Source organism: Malaclemys terrapin, chromosome 2 (assembly GCF_027887155.1).
Source record: "Malaclemys terrapin pileata isolate rMalTer1 chromosome 2, rMalTer1.hap1, whole genome shotgun sequence".
Taxonomy (NCBI): Eukaryota; Metazoa; Chordata; order Testudines; family Emydidae; genus Malaclemys; species Malaclemys terrapin.
In genome coordinates this window covers 149,446,772-149,459,800 of record NC_071506.1, presented here as the reverse complement: position 1 = coordinate 149,459,800, position 13,029 = coordinate 149,446,772, and the positions used below count along the sequence as shown (strand labels likewise).

Genomic DNA, 13,029 nt, shown 5'->3' with positions numbered 1-13,029 from the left:
ATATGCTGTCACCTTTATAACAAACTGAATTCAATATTCTTTCTAAAGGATCTGATACATCTATGCACACGCACATGCACCCCTCCCCACTGAAAGCTGCATGAGCAACTTGAAGTGTAAAATATTACAAGCCTCATTAATGTATTTCTTGGTACCCTGGATAAGTTTTTCTGGATAAAAGTTAGCAAGCTATTGTTATGGTTTTAACAAGTTTATCAAGAAATGATGTAGGGAGGGAATTCTCCTTCCCACTCTGAAATCTTTGTGCTGCTTTATATTTTATATTGTGGCAGCAAAATGGGCTGTGAAATTCCTGGATCCAGCACCATAGGAATGGAGTAGAGACCACCTCTGCAAATCCCAGACTAGGGAATGTGTGCGGGGCACCACAATAGTGGATTCTGGGTGGCATTGCTGCCCACAGGCAACACAGCTTAGACTCCTCAAATATAGGGCTGCCTAAAATACACCCAGGGCTGTTTCAGTGCCCATTGTTGCCTGAAACCTCAGGGCAAGAAAAGATGATATAACACCACTTTAATCCCCCTCCCCTGGCTGGGAGGTTTGTGCTACACCTCTTAAAGACACAGCATAAAAATTTCATGTTTCAATCTGAGTCTACAGGCTTCTTATCTTGAGACATGTCCGGGAGAATTAGAACCCATTGTTCCTGATAAAAATATTTTGTTTTATAATCACCAATCTCCAGATTCAGATACTCTTACCTCACACCACATAATTTTACTCCTCCAGCAGTTGTGCATATGGAGATCAACACACACACAATCACATACATTCACATGTAACATGCCTCCTGTGAATATATATGCATATAAAGTGTCTCTGAATTTATTTTATGTCATACAATTTCAAAAGTATTATTTTTTTCTGTCATAAATAGTAGTTGTGATCTCTTTGCTCCATAGCAAAATTTTGCTGGCTTACGAGGATTTGTTTTTGGAGGGGATGGGAAAGGAAAAACAACAATTATTAAATTCATCTGAAGTGAATACTGTATTAAATTAAACAGCCTTGTTATTACAGATAAAAAATCATGTTAAACAAAACAAAATGTCTGTCATCAAACATAGACAAGTTAATGGGGCCCAGGAAATTCAAGCAATATTAAACACCCCTTTTGGTAGACATTTCTTACTCTTTTGCATGAGCTATTTGAATTTCTTATTCTTATTTTATACTTTTATGTATTTTGGGGGGGGGAGCATAAATGATGCACAGAGCTTAAACTTGATCATTTCAGATCATTCTTCACCTTGAGTCATACAGAACACATTTTCAGTGTAATGACAATATTGCAGTTTTAGAAATACAAACATAATATTTGTTTCTTATGGTATGTGTGTTGAAGCTCACATTCAATAATCCTGCCAAGCCTGTCCTACAGGCAAGACAAAACATTTAAAATAATAATTTAATAGGCACAGTTGAGTGGTTTGCTGAGCCTAAACCTGAAAGTACAAAAAAATGATACTCCACTTTGGCTGAATGGTTCATATCACAACTCCTTGAAGAATTAATTCTATACACAGACATTTTATTTGAATGTATAGTACAAAATTGCAATTCTCATAGCTCAAAGGGTGTTCAAGTCAATGGTAGAATTTAATAGGAGGACAAAAATCTTTCATATGTTGGGTTACAACCTACCAGGTGCATCAAACTATAAGAAATATAAAGTGCCCACCTGTTTTAGGGTCAACAGAGAAGTATGGCTGTCCCTGAAGAATACTGTATACCACCCGGGCACTGTTCCCATAGGTAGGGTCATCTGCATCTGTAGCTGTCACCTGTAGAACAGAGGTACCTGTACATCCAGGAAAACAAGGTTTAGTTGATGAAAGTTCTATATCTCCTGTCAAGCATGTATATACAATTATTTTTAAATGCACTTCCACAAGTTTGTATTTGTCTTTCTTCAAAAAACCCTTCTTTCTAGCTAGAGAATGGATCAAATTGCAGAATTGCTTCTCCTTTCTTCCATCCTTTCATATTTTTAAGGTGTTATCACCTTAGTATCTAACTGCAAAAAAATTGTGTGTGTTAAGATCTGGGGTTTTGTTTCAGCTCATTATGTAAAGATAGCAGCAATTTCAAAATTCGTATCCAGATCAAGATTTTGAACACACCAAAGTTATACATGTTGGGATAAGACCACCATTTACTGCAGATACTAATCTTGAAAGACATATTCATTTTAAATCACACCTGTGGAGCTCCAGAAATCAATAAAAGGTGTAAAACAATTATAGCATAGAAATCAGAAAACTCCAAAGAACAAAAACTTAAATCTAAAACTGCTTTCTACAAAACTATCAATGGAATTTCAGAGACAGAATTCCAGCATTAACAGAAACATCTGGGAGCAGCCTTCTTGCTGTGGTTAACAGATATTTGTAAGAAATTATAAGTTGCAACTCCTACTATGTCATAAGGTGGAACAGGGTTATGAACTGCACTCTAGAGATATTAAACTGTGAGAATTGCTGTGTAGATAAAGTGCAGCAGAGAAGTTTGTGATGACTTAGTTGCAATAAAGAAACTCTGAAATTTACTGTAATTTCTTCAGTAAATACTTGATTATGAATCTTTTTTGCTATGTCATTTGGACACTATTTTCAAGAAATCAGTTAGTGAAAGGAGGGTAAAGTTCTGGAGATTCATTCTTTGACCTTCTCCTCCACATATCCTCAGACTTCCTATTGCGACACATAGATTTGGCCAGTATCAACGAGGAGGTCAAAGAATTATAATATTGGAACAGACCATTAGCTCATTTCTAGTGTTATCATACATCTGGCAGTGATATTTGAGGCCTATGGCTCTGCTCTTACAGATACTTATGCACCATGAATTGAACTGTTTGAGGTCAATGGGACTCAGAGTCATAGTCAAGTAAGCATGTGAGTCTTTGCAGGATCAGAACCTATAAATGCTTAAGGAAGCATCCATGCTATAGTGCAATGTTATATCCTGAACAGAAAAGTTCCTTTCCACTTCCAAGCTGGTGATTAGCATATACCTTATAAGGTTGAGAATTGCTATCCTATGTAGTTGTTAATTCTACTCATGTAAATAATTTGAATACATGGGAAAGAGTGAAATTTGAAAATATTTTGTTTAATTAATTATAGCTCAAACAGCCGATAATGACCTATTTATTTTTATCCAAGTTTTAATAACCTATATAGAAATGTAACAGATACACTGGCATGCAATCATTTTAGGTTCAAGATAACTGAATTATTTTTGAAGTACAATAAACTGAAAAGAGAAATACAATGTTGTTTCCTTAAACTGTTATTGAAATCCATATGGCCATTTTTACTGTGATGCCCATACTTAATGTTCATGTACAAGTTTCAGCAAATCATGACAGGTAACTTCAACTAACAGCAAATGCCCCCTCCTCTGTTTTACAACTTGCTTAACTACCTGAAGAATGAACTTCCACTCTCTTCAGCAATAATATAAACATCAACATGAAAAAGCCATATCTTCTCTGTACCCTAGTATAGTCTAAAATCTCTGCTGACTACAGACTTTCCATATTAATTTACTTATACTTTTTATTAATGGATATATTATTTTATGCTGAAGTATTATTTTATTTCATTTGGGCCACCGTCAATGCCAGGACACAGGAACAAAGTGATTTTATTCATCTCAATGTATATACTAACCAAAACCACCTCCCCATCTAGGCAGCTTCTGGTAAAAACTGGTAAAAACTGCAATCTCTTCCTACCCTCAAAAACAGTAATTACCCGCAACTGCCTACCCGGTCAAAACATATTAGCCCTGACACCTTCTCTAAACCTTGGAAAACATATGAGCTTTGAAGAAGTCTCTGCACATCAACGGATATAGGCTTTTTCAGAAGGCATAGGAGGAGTAAGGTCCAAAGCTGATGTTATTTCATTGCAACACCTTTCTAACAGTCCCTCTCTCTTTTAAACAGAGGAGTATATGAGTGCCTCTGCTGATCACTGCTATGAGGATCTAAAACAGGGAGAGAGAATGGATGTAAGCATATTCCAGGCCATTTAAGAGTTTACAGAGTACAACTAACATCTTAAACTGCACTTTTGGGATAGTCCAGTACTTCAGTACCTTTTTTCCTAAAAGCAGGAAGGCATCTTGAGGACTGGAAGTTTGATCCTGTAAGATGCCAAACACTCTTTCCCAATCCCGCAAAACACTTAAGCATGTGCTTAAGTTTACAGACATGAATAGTCCCAGAGACTCTGTGAGTGGAAGGTGGAGGCCTGGGAATAGGTGGGGTTGAAGAGTAAAGAATAGTAAGTGGCCAGTATGGCTCCATCAAGAGCTCTTTAATGACCTGAAAATCAAAAAGGTATCTTACAAAGCATAGACACATGGGCAAATTTCTAAGGGTGAGTGAAAGACAATAGGAAAAAATTCTATAAAAAACATTTGGAGTAACTGAATGTGGAAGGAAAATGTAGGACCAAGGAGGAAAGGAGAGCTGATAATGGACAACACCAAGAAGGTTGAGGTGTTTAAACCCATTTTGCTTCAGTCCTCACTAAAAAGATAAATAGTGAACAGATACTTAACACAACATTAATAACAAAGAAGAAAGAGAACAAGCCAGAATGGGGAAAGAACAGGTTACAATGTAGTTAGATGTATTCAAGTCAGCAAAGTGTGAGTGTGATGAAATTCACTCTAGAGTGCTTAAGAAACTAGTAAAAGCAACCTCAGAACAATTAGTAATTATCTTTGAAAACTCATGGAGAATGGGTGAGGTCCCAGAGGAATGGAGAAAGGCAAACATAGCACCTATCATTTAAGAAAGGAACTAAGATGACCTGGGGAATTACAGACCACTCAGCCAAAGTTCAATACCTGGAAAGATATTGGAACAAATTATTAAACAGTCATTATGTAAACACATTGAAGAGAAAATGTTTATGAGTAATAACCAACACAGATTTACCAAGAAGAAATCATGCCAAACCAACATAGTTTCCTCATTTGACAGAATTACTGGCACAGTGGATGGGGAGGGATGGGCTGAGAACGGATATATCTTCATTTTTGTAAGACTTTTGAAATAGTCCCACATGATATTCTCACAAACAAACTACAGAAATCTGTTTTAGATTAAATTACTATAAGGTAGGTGCAAAACTGGTTGAAAGACTGTACTCAAAGAATAGTTATCAATGGTTTTCTATCCAACTGGGGGGGGGGGGATATCTAGTGGGATACATCAGGAATCTATCCTGGGCCTGGTACTATTTAATGTTTTCACTAATGACTTAGATGATTGAGCGGAGACTGTGCTTATGAAATTTGGAGATGACACCAAGCTAGGAGAGGCTAAAAGCACTCTGAAGGACAGGATTCAAATTCAAAACAACTTTGGAAAAATTGGAGAATTTGTCTCAAATCAACAAGATAAAATTCAATAAAGACAAGGACAAAATACTATGCTTGGAAAGGAAAAATCAAATGCAAAATATAAAATGAGGAATAACTGGCTAAGTGGTAGCACTGGTGAAAAGGATCTGGAGGTTACAAACTGAATATGAGTCAACAACATGATGCAGTTGTGGAAAAAAAGGCTAATATGATTCTGGGGTGTTTTAACAGGAGGGTCACATGTAAGACATAGGAGGTTAAAAAACTGGGTCTGTTTAGTCTTGAGACTAAGACGACTGAGGAGGTACCTGATAACAGTCTTCAAATATGTTAAGGGTTGTTATAAAGAGGGCCGTGATCAGTTGTTCTCCGTGTCTGCTGAAGGTTGGACAAGTAGTAATGGGCTTAATCTGCAGGAAGGGAGATTTATGTTAGATATTAGGGGGGAAAATTCTAACTATAAGGTTAGTTAAGCACTGGAATAGATTTCCAAGGAACATGGTGGATTCCCTATCCTTGGAGGTTTTAAAGAAAAATAGGTTAGATAAACAACTGTCAGAAATGCTGTAGGTATACTTTGTCCTGCCTCTGTGCTGGAGGTGGACTAGATGACCTCTTGAGATCCATCCCAGCCCTTCATTTCTACAATTCTTTGAGTTAACTAAAAAATGGCTTTTTTGTATCTAAGAAAAACAACAAAACTGAGAAAAAATTAACAAATGAAAACAATTCTTTCATTTTCAGAGAACGTTAAAATTGGTGACGCATGGCCTATTTAGCATTGCAGGGTTGAGATAAAGCATGAAACATGTCGGCCCCAAAAAGTCCTTTTTTGGAAATTAATACACTGATAAAAGATTCATAGATGAAGTATTATGATGATTCTATACCAAGAAGACATCATAGTTTAAAATAATCTGGGCATTTTTATTATTTATTCATAAAGAGCAATAAATATGCATTCATGCTTAATTATTTATTTATGGTTTAATTTTTATTTGTTGTTAAAAAGGAACAAAAAATGAAAAATAAAGACTTTTTAGAATGCATACTCAGGACCTTTTATCAAATTACACAGTTGGAATCAAAGTGTTATGGCCTTGCTGCAGAAATTACTGTTTTCTTGTGCAGAATGAAATTCAAGTTGTATCTTGTTGGCTGTTGCTGTTTCACAATGCTTAAGAATTCCTTTGAGAATTCAGCCCTGTGCAGTTCATGAAGGCAGGCAGGTACTCCCAGCCTTCCAAAATCTTCACCTTATTTTCACTTCTTAAAGTTTTCGTTCAACATTGATCCTTCTGAGATTTTAACAATGCAGCAAACCACAACAAATCATGCATACCGATTTGCATTCTCAGCAGACATTTACTTTTTATTAAACTTCCTCATTAAATGTTAAAGATTTGTCTGCAGAGACACAGACTGACGTTATCCTCTTCATCTTTTCTTCTCTAGATAACTTTACAACATTCTGATTGGGAAAAAAAAAGTAGGAAAAAAAAAAAGAGACACTAATATATGTCTACAGTTCTGATTTCCCAAATCAATTCAGCCTTAATTTTGATAACACAGGAAAAAGTAAAAGAAAGAAAAAAAATGGGGAGGGGGTGTGATTCTGAAAGAACACAGCCATATTTTACCATTACAAACAAAGTTTCAACTAAGTAGAAGTAATACCCAATACGTTGTTCTAAAAGTGCCAAGGGGAATAGTTTGGAATGGTAATTGTACACTGAACAACCAACAAATCCAAGTTTGGAAAAAAACAATTTAAAAAAATATATTTGTAACGTCAAAAAATGCTTTCACAGCAAAATTTTCAGTTTTCGTTGATATAGACTTACACTGTAGTTTAGAGAATAAAGGCCTTCAGGGAAATTAGATTTTTGTTTTTTGAGAACATAAAAATGGCCAGAAGGGGTCAGACCACTAGTCCATTTAGCCCAGTATTCTGTCTTCCAACAGTGGCCAATGCCAGGTGCTTCAGAGGGAATGAGCAGAATAGGTAATCGTCAAGTGATCCCTGTCACCCATTCCCAGCTTCTGGCAAACAGAGGCTAGGGTCACTTCAGAACATGGTATTGTGTCCCTGCCCATCCTGGCTAAACCCATGGACCATCCACCATGAAGTTATCTAGGGTTTTTTTTTTTAAACCCTGTTATAATCTTGGCCTTCATAACATAACATCCTCCGGTAAAGAGTTCTACAGGTTGACTGTGCATTGTGTGAAGAAATATTTCCTTTTGTTGTTTTATTCTTGCTGCGGGTTAATTTCATTGGGTGACCTCAGTTCTTGTGTTATGAGGAGGAGTAAATAACACTTCCTTATTTACTTTCTCCACACCAGGCATGATTTTATAGACCTCTATCATATCCCCTCTTAGCCATCTCTTTTCCAAGCTGAACAGTCCCAATCTTATTAATCGCTCCTCATATGGAAGCCGTTCCATACCCCTAATCATTTTTGTTGCCCTTTTTAGTACCTTTTCCAATTCCAATATATCTTTTTTGAGATAGGATGATCAGAAATGCACACATTATTCAAGGTGTGGGTGTACCATAGATTTATATAGAGGCCATATGATATTTTCCATCTTATTATCTATCCCTTTCCTAATGATTCCCAACATTCTGTTTGCCTTTTTAACTGATGCTGCGCATTGAGTGAATGTTTTCAGAGAAATATTCACGACACCAAGATCTCTTTCTTGAGTGGTAACAGCTAATATATACCCCATTATTTTATATGTATAGTTGGGATTATGTTTTCCAATGTGCATTACTTTGCATTTATCAACATTGAATTTCATCTGCCATTTTGTTGCACAGTCACCCAGTTTTGAGAGATCCTTTTGAAGCTCTTCACAGTCTGCCTGGGACTTAATTATCATGAGTAGTTTTGTATTATCTGCAAATTTTGCCACCTCACTGTTTACCCCTTTTTCCAGATCATTTATGAATATGTTAAGTAGGACTGGGCCCAGTACAGACCCCTGGGGGACACCACTATTTAGCTCTCTCCATTCTGAAAACTGACCATTTATTCCTACCCTTTGTTTCCTATTTTTAACCAGTTACTGATCTAGAAGAAAACCTTCCCTCTTATCCCATGACAACTTACTTTGCTTAAGAGCCTTTGGTGAGGGACCTTGTCAAAGGCTTTCTGAATATCTAAGTATACTATACCCACTGGATCATCCTTGTCCACATGCTTGTTGACCCCTTCAAAGAATTCTAGTAGAGTGGTGAGGCATGATTTTCCTTTACAAAAAAACATGTTGACTCTTCCCCAACAAACCGTGTTCATCTATATGTCTCATAGAGCTTTTCTTTACTATAGTTTCAACCAATTTGCCTGGTACTGAAGTTAGGCTTACCGGTCTATAATTGCCAGGATTGCTACTGGAGCCTTTTAAAAAAAAAATGACATCACATTAGCTATCCTCCTGTCATCTAGTATAGAAGCTGATTTAAATTATAGGTTTCACACCACAGTTAGTAGTTCTGCAGTTTCACATTTGAGTTCCTTCATAACTCTTGGGTGAATACCATCTGGTCCTGGTGACTTATTACTGTTTAATTTATCAATTTGTTCCAAAACCTTCTCTAATGACAACTGAATCTGGGATAGTTCCTCAGATCTGTCACCTAAAAAGAATGGCTCAGGTTTGGGAATCTCCCTCACATCCTCAGCCGTGAAGACCAATGCAAACAATTCATTTAGTTTCTCCGCAATGGCCTTATTGTCCTTAAGTGCTACTTTTGCATCTCGATCATGCAGTGGCCCCAGTGCTTGTTTGGCAGGCTTCCTGCTTCTGATGTACTTTTAAAATATTTTGCTGGTACTTTTTGAGTTTTTTGCTAGCTGTTCTTCAAATTCTTTTTTCAACTCCCTAATTATATTCTTACACTGCATTTGTCAGTGTTTATACTCCTTTTTATTTTCCTCAATAGAATTTAGCTTCCATTGTTTAAAGGATGCCTTTTTGCCTCTAACTGATTCTTTTACTTTGTTGTTTAGCTATGTTGGCACTTTTATGGTCCTCTTACTATGTTTATTTTAATTTGGGGTATACATTTAAATTGAGCCTCTATTATGGTGTCTTTAAAAGTCTCCATGCAGCTTGCAAAGATTTTGCTTATAGCGCTGTACCTTTTAATTTCTGTTTAACAAACTTCCTCATTTTTTGTGTAGTTCCCCTTTCTGAAATTAAATGTTACCATGGTGGGCTCCTGTGGTGTTTTCCCTGCCATGGGGATGTTAAATGTTATTATATTATGGTCACTATTACCAAGCAGCTCAGCTATATTCGTCTCTTGGACCAGATCCTGTGCTCCACTTAGGACTAAATCAAGAATTGCTTCTCCTTGTGGGTTCCAAGACTAGCTGCTCCAAAAAGCAGACATTTAAGGGGTCAAAAAGCTCTATCTCTGCATCCCATCCTTAGGTGACATGTACCCAGTCAATAAGGGGATATTTGAAATCCACCATTATTATTGAGTTTTTGCTTCATGTAAGATTTTTACTTCATTTGACTCCATGCTTTGTTGCACATATAATGCCTCTCCACCACAAGTACGACCTATTCTGTCCTTCTGATATTCCTTGTACCCTGGTATTAGTTTATCCTATTGATTATCTTCATTCCACAAAGTTTCTATGATGCCTGTTATATCAATATCCTCATTTAATATGAGGCACTCATGTTTACCCATCTTAGTATTTAGACTTCTAGAATTTGTATAGAAGCACTTAATTTTTTTTCACTTTTTAGCTGTCTGCCATTATGTGATGTAATTGAATGGGACTCGTTTTCATTTGACTGTTTCTCATCAGATCCTACCTGCATTTTATTATCTTCCATCCTCTCCTCCTTATTTGGATATGATGTCATGGTATCCTGTCACACTAAGGATACCTCTCAATTAATAGATCCTCCCCTAAGGTATGTCTCTATCTGAAGAACATTTTCTTCCACACCCGTCAGCTTTCCCCCAGCCCTTAGTTTAAAAACTGCTCTACAGCCTTTTCAATTCTATGTGCCAGCAATTCCATTTTGGTTTAGGTGGAGCCCATCCTTCCTGTATGGGCTCCCCCTTTCTCAAAAGGTTCCCCAGTTCCTAATAAACTAAACACCTCCTCCCTACACCATCATCTCATCCACACATTGAGACCCTGCAATTCTGTCTGTCTGATGCTGCATGTGGAACTGGAAGCATTTCAGAGGTTACCATGGAGATCCTGGACTTCAATCTCTTACCTAGCAGCCTAAATTTATCTTCCAGGACCTCTCTCCTACCCTTCCCTATGTCATTGGTACCTACATGTACCACAATAACCGGCTCCTCCCCAGCACTACACAAAAGTATATCTAGATGTCTCGAGAGATCAACAGCATTCACACTTGGCAGGCAAGTCACCATGTGGTTCTCCCGGTCATCACAAACCCATGCAAATATCTATGTTTCTAATGATCAAATCCCCCATGACTATTACCTGTCTCTTCCTAATAACTGGAGTTCCCTCCCCAAGAGAGGTATCCTTAGTGTGACAGGATACCATGACATCATCTGGAAAGAGGATCCCAACTATGGGATCATCTCCCTTGGCTTCAGTTTGATGTTTTCTTTCCCTGAGACTTTCATCCTCCTCAACAGTACAGAGGTTGTCAGACTGGGAGAGGGACCATTCTACAGTGTCCCAGAAAGTCTCATCTATCTACCTCTCTGTCTCCCTTAGCTCCTACAGTTCAGCCACCCTGGTCTCCAAAGCCTGTATGCATTCTCTGAGGGCCAGGAGCTCTTTGCACCAAATGCACACATATGCCACCCATCCATAGGTAAGATAGTCATATATACTGCATGAGGTTCATTAACATTACTGGTAGCAGTAATGGAGTCCTGGTTTACATATAGCCACATAGTTCATTGGAAGAAATTCTTCATTTGGCTGACATTTACAGTCATTTACCATCATTTACAGATAATGATAGTTCTGAAGGAAACCACTCGAAGAAGTGGTCCTGTCTCCATCAGAATGGTCCCCTGAACAATTGTCACATTCTTTTTCTCTCATGCCGAACAAAATAACGAGGAATTAGATAGCAGGCTGATAGGGCTCAATCCTATAAACTGCTGAACACTCTGGCCTGCACCAGTGAAGCACTTAAGCATGTGATTATAGTTACAAACACAGACTCATAGAAATGTAGGGAGGGAAGGGACTTCAACAGGTCAGCTCCTGCACTGAAGCAATACCAAGTATACTCAGATGGTACCTAACAGATGTTTGTCTAACATGTTACGAAAAACCTCCGTGGCAGCAATTCCACAACCTCTCTAGGTAACCTATTCCATTACCTAACAATCCTTATACTTGGGAAGGTTTTCCTAATAGCTAATGTAATTCTCCCTTGCTGCAGATTACTTTTTGTCCTAGTTGCAGTGGACACAGAGAGCAATTGATCTCCATATACTTTATATAGTGCTTACCTTATTTGAAAACTATTATGTCCCACTCAGTCTTGTCTCAAGACCAAACATACTTAATAGGTCTGGTGAGGAGGAGGAGGAGGAGAGCAATTTGTCCACATGTTTCTTAAAGTGTGGCACCCAGCACTGGGCACAATATTCCAGTTGAGGCCTTACAGTGGTGCCTGGTAGACCAGCACTGCTGTAAGAGTGGCCCAATTACCTCCTATGTCTTAAATACAACACTCCTGTGAATAAACCCCAGAACATTAGCCTTTTTCACAGCATCATCACATTGTCGGCTCTAACTCCAGATTCTTTTCTGCCATACTACTGCCTAGCCAGCTATTCTCTATTTTGTATGTGTTTGATTTTTCCTTCCTAAAGTGTAGTACTTTTCAATATTTCATTTAATCTTATTGATTTCAGACCAATTTATTAAGGTTGCTTGAATACTACTCTTGTCCTCTGAAGTGCTTGCAACTCTTTCCAGCTTTGTGCCATCTACAAATTTCATAAGCATACTGTGCACTCCATTCCCAATCATAAATGAAAATATTGAATAGTAGCAGGACCCAGGATAGACCCAGGATAGTCCCTGGCAGGACTCCAGTGAATACTCCACTCCCCATGAAAATGTCATGTAGGACTGTGTCAGAAGCCTTTCTAGTATCAAGACATATTCTGTCTACCACTTCCCCTCTATCACCCTACTGTAATGTAGAATTCAAGACCCAAGGAAATTACATTGAATGGCAAAACAACAAATTCAGATATCAGAACAAGCACAAGAATAGCTACTGGTGAGACACCTTTAACAAATACTAAAATAAAGGTTAGAGTTCAGCTGTTTATAGCATTCCAGCTGAAGATCAAAATGGCAAACTGAAAGTGGATCCAATCCACGTTCGATTAATCTATCCATCAATCGAAGGTGGTGATGGGGAGATAAAGAGACAAAAAAACCTACGAAAAGCAAGAACAGACTTTGATCAGGTATCACTGGAAAGACTGACAAGAAAACAAATTGTGAACAATATACAATGATTTTCCAGTTTACCAAAAAGTGTGAAGGGAGGGAGGGGGAAATCAATAAATGTTAAAGAAAAGAATGATCAAAAACATGCAATGAAAGCAGCAAGACTGAT

General features: G+C 37.7%; 1 protein-coding gene across 3 annotated transcripts in view; it reads right to left on the bottom strand.

Annotated features, from left to right (window-relative positions):
- Positions 1-13,029, bottom strand: part of CDH18 (cadherin 18) — a 922,085-nt gene that overhangs the window by 191,541 nt on the left and 717,515 nt on the right. For all 3 annotated transcript variants that reach the window (XM_054020313.1, XM_054020314.1, XM_054020315.1), the window contains one exon: positions 1,706-1,825. In XM_054020313.1, the coding sequence (XP_053876288.1) occupies positions 1,706-1,825 (120 nt within the window). The remainder of the gene's footprint in view (positions 1-1,705; positions 1,826-13,029) is intronic.